General features: G+C 35.8%; 1 protein-coding gene across 1 annotated transcript; it reads left to right on the plus strand.

Annotated features, from left to right (window-relative positions):
- Positions 1-910: 910 nt before the first annotated feature.
- Positions 911-5,853, plus strand: LOC149796381 (toll-like receptor 9). The gene is made up of 3 exons (XM_089960218.1): positions 911-1,000; positions 1,469-2,827; positions 5,053-5,853. The coding sequence occupies exons 2-3, from the start codon at positions 1,473-1,475 to the stop codon at positions 5,216-5,218; spliced, it is 1,521 nt and encodes a 506-aa protein (XP_089816344.1). The 5' UTR covers positions 911-1,000; positions 1,469-1,472; the 3' UTR covers positions 5,219-5,853.
- The last annotated feature ends 319 nt before the right edge of the window (positions 5,854-6,172 follow it).

Here is a 6,172-nt window from a genome sequence, read left to right on the forward strand (position 1 = left end):
TGGCGGGCAGTATTAATGGTGGAAGAAGAACCCGGGAAAACCCCAGGAAATAACCACCGACCCACGAGAAGCTACTGGCAAGCTTTCTCACATTCCCACATTAGCCGAATCCGAGCCTCGAACCCACGCAGACAGAGTTTAAAAGGCAGTGATCCGCAACGGAAAGCGCTTTAGACCACTCGGCCTTTCGGGGCCCCAAACACACTCAGTAATGGAGAAAATATTTAGTGGACATGAGAAACCACATAAAGTTCAGACAGAAATTAAGTACTTTTCAACAACTCGTATGATGATTCGCATTCTTACAAAAGGAACACATATAATTAACACATTCAAACACGATAGTAAAAAACTCAGTATTGATCTATTTTTAACCGTATTTTTTTCCGAAGTTGGATTTGACCCTGGTATGCATCATAATATTTGAATGAGACACCGTGTTAAGCAATTGAATGAAGGATCATAAATATAATTGTATTTGTAATAATCACCATTAACTTGTTACAAATACATCAATGTTGGAAATAAAAGATAATTTTTTTTCCCTATATTGTTATGAACAAAGAAAAAAACCTGTTAATATCATTAAAGCGATAACGAGATTCCTCGGGAATTTCCGTACATTCTTTACTGACAGAAACTATGTACGTACCCCGTACAGTGAAAATACAGTGAAAATGTACTTTATACGTACCACGAGAAACAAATACCGTGGTCAACCGGTAGACCTGTAATACCGCGAATCTCTGGTGTTCACCACGCTTAATACAAGCCCATCATCTCAAGTCATTGGAAGTATTTATATTACGAGATATAAAACTAAACTTGAGATGTAGTTCAAAATGTAGGGCATTGTTATCATAGAAAAACAGGTATACATATCGCCGTATCAACTGCTGTACAACTACTCCTCGACTGGTAAGCGTTTAGTTTATGCTACAGCGATTCGAATTGATAGGAAATTTGAACTTGTCGTGAAATACGTGTCAGTGCTTAAAGGGTAAGTGTAAGTTGTCAGAATGTACAATGCGCGCTCGCGCTTGTGTGTGTGTGTGTGTGTGTGTGTGTTACTCTGGGGGATATACACGTGCGAATGTAGGCGAACATATGTGTGCTTAGGAGATAATGAGAAAGAGGAGAGAGAGAACTATTTTTAAAACAATTTATTATTTCAATTAAATTTTATAGATACGTAAGATTTTTAGATTTGCAGATAATACTTTTGTTGCCAAATATCAAAGAATAATGACTTTGTTTCTAATTAAAATGTACAGAAATTAATTTAGGATAAACATAAAATTTTTGTGAAAACATGCAAAGTTTCTTTTAAAAAACGTGTTCGGGTCTAAATCATTGATCATTCAATATAGCAAGTGCGCTATAGATTTACATTTAAGTAACGAAGAAACGAAGCAAACTAGATAGCAAGTAACTGCTGTTATGAAATTTTAAGAAATTATCATTGCAGGTGAATGATGCATCTCTCAAAGTACACAACCGTCATCCTTATTTTGGCTTTTGTAATCTCAGATGGAGCAAAGTTAGACGACACACTGGCTGACAGCTGTATTATTGATCCGCCTTTTCCAGCAGTTGTCATGGAAACCAAATCAAGCATCAGTTCTCCCTCTAATCCAAACTTTTCAGCAAATTCGGCTTCCGGATTTTCTTGCAGAAATGTTTCTGGTCACGCGGGAATAGTCACATGCTCAGGTCAAGACAAGATCCCACGTGGTCTTCCAAATAACACGTGGTGTCTTATTATGACATATAACGTGATCAGAATTCTTAACGCAGACGAGTTGGAATATTTAAAAAACTTAAAGGTACTTCTTTTGGATAATTGCCCTTTGTCACAAATAAACGGAAACTTCTCCAACCTTCCTCTGGAATATCTGTCTATTAAATATACTGGATATGAGTCCGTTCCAGACATTCGTCTTCCTCACCTCAGAAGACTGGATATGGCACAGTCCTATCTAAGAAAACTGGGGGCCGAAGATTTGTCAAGAATATCTTCACAACTCCAAGTTGTTCGCCTGATCGGATGTTGGATATACGAAATAGAAAAGGGCACTCTTGGGTCACTTTTAAATCTATACTATTTGGACTTAAGTGGAAACAATTTAACCAGGGTCCCTAACGATATCCCGAATACGCTTGTTGCCTTAAATATGCTAAATAACATTAACATGAGCGTGCTTGACGTGCATTCATCTCCATTCCTACCATACCTAAAGGAGATTGCAATATCTGCCACCACCGTCAAAGCCCATGCCTTCAGAAACTTCTACTTCGCCTCCAATGTCATTCTGCAGGCCTGTTATATTGAAACCATGGCCATGGCAGATCTTCAGTTTGTATTCCAGTTCAGAATCATCCCTGGCTGTCTTTATCTACACCTTCATGAAGGGGCTCTTGCAATGATGAATCCTTTGCAAAACTTCTCTTTCTCTGGAAACTTACCCACGGTTCCGAGTTATATATTCCACGGCTGCAACAATCTAGAAATGATTAAACTGGACACAGTGTACATTCTTCACCTGAATTCCAGTGCTTTTGACGGACTTCCATCGCTGCACACGTTGGTCATGACAAATAATTTCGGGCAGTATGTCCATACTTTGAATATTACCGATGTGTTTTCTAACTCGGACCTTCGTCATTTAAAACTCCTTGATATGGGCAACTTTGGAATACGATCCATCGAAGAGACGGCATTTCTTGAGTTAATAAATGTCCAAAGCTTGAACATAAGTTCCAATCACATTGAATCTCTGTCAGCTGGTGTAATACAACCGATGGTGAACTTGACGTCATTCCAAATGTAAGTAGGAACCTCACGCATTAGTGTTTGGCTTTTGGCTAGGATGTACTTTGCTGCAAGTGCATATAATGAATGTCAACGTGAAAGTAGTATATTAAACTTCCAAAGTAATTATCATGTTTAAACTTCCAAAGTAATTATCATGTCTTTCATTTTTGACAAGTTAATTTTGTAGATTAGTCAGTAGAAAGACGATATAGATAAATGTGGATGACCGAATTAAAAGTATAATTAATGAGTCCATATATGGTCGTTAAACTTTCTATTAATAAAATTGAGATTAGAGAATGATCATAACGTATAGTCACGTTAAAAGGCCAGATATGTGTCCTCCCAATTGTTACATTACAGTTATCTACCAACAATTAGGAATGTACACTGATATTACCTGTAACGGCTTATGCCGAGAATAATTGAACAGCAATTTGTTCTTGTTGCTATTAGTTACACGCAAGCAACTACTGCAACGTTGGGGGCATATACTTTTTCCCAGCGCATGTTCAAATTATTGTCACACAACTACAGCCTTTCAAGACAAGGACTTCTAAGCTTGGGGCGGTCGTTTGTTGTGCTTAATGGTTTGGTATTTCGAAGGAGCCCCTAAGGGTCAGGCTAGGGGATTTAGGAGATTAGGGTATGTGTTTATGTTACCTAACTTTGCGATACCTTCCAAGTAATAATATGTGTTTGTCAGAGAACTGGTGAGTGTGTGTGTATCTAACTGAAACGGGTATTGACAGCTGTTAATGAGGATTTGAATGGAACCCGTGGGTCATGCCTCATGAATATACCCTTTTGGTCTCTGTGTCATATAGCGAGGGAATGCAGCTGTATGTAGCACTAGGATTATTAGTTAGAAACTCTTAAAGTTCCAACTGTGTAGCTAGATATACATGTCCGAAGAATGAAATACAGCCAGATATAGAACTATAATTAACTCATGACTCCGTTGCGATTCGACCCTGGGAAGAAGATATGCTGTGTATGGATGACTGGGATAAAATGACTCTCAATGCAAATATTGTTATGTTTTGTATTATGTGTTGGCTTTTCTTAATGATTATATGTTACATACATTAGTAATTTTGTACTTGACCTTGTCCAAAATCAAGTTCATAGTGTACGTGACCAGTTACTTTTTGTATCAACAGTATCCACGGCTGATATTTCTTTATGAGTAAGGATTACATTTTCATATCATTATTATTCTAAACATGTTTGCCTTGATTTCACTGAAAAGATATGGTCTTGATTCTGTAAGTTCTTTTAAACTTTTCACTTTTTATTGAACGCAGCAAAAATTATTTATTGAAAGTTACTCAGCTAGTTGGTTTTTGCTTTTTATGTTGCATAATTTAATACCAAATATTAGTATTGCGACTATATGATCGACTAAAAATAGGCGATGAAAAATAGTGAGAAGCAAGCTTTGTAAAATTCAACAAATAATTTATTTCCCCAGAACCCAAAGTGAAACATATGAAAGGAACTTACTTATTTCGAAATAAACCTCAATTAATCCTAGACGTTCTAACGCATGTCTTAAAGAATAAACTTTAGTGATAACTCCAACGTAATAAGTCCAACGCTAGAAGTGTTGATGTGTTTTGATAGCTTGTATCGTATTGATGTGTCAACAGTTTTTTTTTTTTGAATCACAACAATACAATCCACGAATATATCATTATTTGAACTTCACTATAAATCCATGTATCTATTTCGAAGAAGGCTATTTTTAAGAACTTTATATTTCCCGAGAATAATAACTAGAATTACATAATTTGAATAAATAAATTCCAGCTCTAAACAAAATACTTGACACAACAATAATACAACTAATTATGTTTTTATCTTACAGCACGAATGAATCATTTCTTGATAAAAAAAAAAAAAAGATTATATGTTATCAAGCCACAAAAACAATTATCCATAGCATATGATGAGTAACCAAAATAACAAACAATGCAAATTAAATATAAAAACAATAGTAACAGTATATTGCACAAAGTTTTCTAGTCCTTAATACTTTGTAGTTAGTCCTAAGACCAGCACATTCTGTCATGCGCAGTGGAGTGTAATATGAACTTAGTGTAATTTTCTCAGTATAAGGGTATCCGTGCTTGCTATAAAGTAAGCTTCCATTTTGAAAGTCATGTAAGTCAATCCGTTTAGTTACCCTCCAATAATTCACTAATTTGTATTCCAATATTCTTTCTGGATTACAGAGACAATAACATCTGGAACTGTGACTGTCACTTGAAGTGGTTAAAGGCCCTCACTGATACCAGGCCGGAAATGTTCCCCACCTTAAACAACACAATATGTGCGTCACCCAGCCACCTTAGAGGGAAATCGTTCCCAAGACTCAACATCAAGCAATTTGTTTGTTAACAACTGCATCTTTTCTGACTGAAAGACTTACTATATTAATTTGTGTTCAGTAACTGATTTATACTTTGTTTTCTTCTTCTCCTATCAGAGTCTAATAATCTGTTGAAGTACAGTATTATTTGACTGTTGACGTACTGTGCTATATTACTGTGAAGTACTGTAATATGTGACTGTTGAAGTACTGTACAAATCGACTGCTGAAGTACTCTGCTATTTGACTGTTGAGGTACTGTGCTATATGACTGTGAAGTACTGTAACATTTGACTGTTGAAGTACTGTATAAATTGACTGTTAAAGTACTCTGCTATTTGACTGTTGAGGTACTGTGCTATTTGACTGCTGAAGCATTGTGCAAATTGACTGTTGAAGTACTGTACTCTTTAACTGTTGAAGTATTGTGCTATTTAACTGTTGAAGTACCGTGCAGTTTGACTGTTGAAGTACTGTGCAAATTAACTGTTGAAGTACTGTGCTATTTGACTGTTGAAGTACTGTGCAAATTAACTGTTGAAGTACTGTGCTATTTGACTGTTGAAGTACTGTGCTATTTGACTGTTTACTGATTATATATAATCTTTGTATAATGAATATATATATATATATATATATATGTGTGTGTGTGTGTGTGTGTGTGTGTGTGTGTGTGTGAGCGCACGTGTATGTGTGAATCAATCTGTACTTTCAGATTAAATTTCTTGAATAATTACGTTATTTCTCAGAATCAAGGAAGGAAAATATAGTCATGGGATAAGCGAGAGTGTTTATATGCATTTACCAATTAAAGTTTGAATGTATATAAAAATCATGAAATTATCTTATTGATTTAGCTACATATCATATAAAAGTTACTAATCGATTCAGTACATAATTCAAAGGACATTGTATCCTAGGACCAGGGCAGGTAATGACGTAGCACTGCATGCTTTTTTGAAACAATGAGACAGTTATATCCC

The sequence above is a fragment of the Sinohyriopsis cumingii genome, chromosome 6, assembly GCF_028554795.1.
Source record: "Sinohyriopsis cumingii isolate HCF-2022 chromosome 6, ASM2855479v2, whole genome shotgun sequence".
In the NCBI taxonomy this organism is placed as follows: domain Eukaryota; kingdom Metazoa; phylum Mollusca; class Bivalvia; order Unionida; family Unionidae; genus Sinohyriopsis; species Sinohyriopsis cumingii.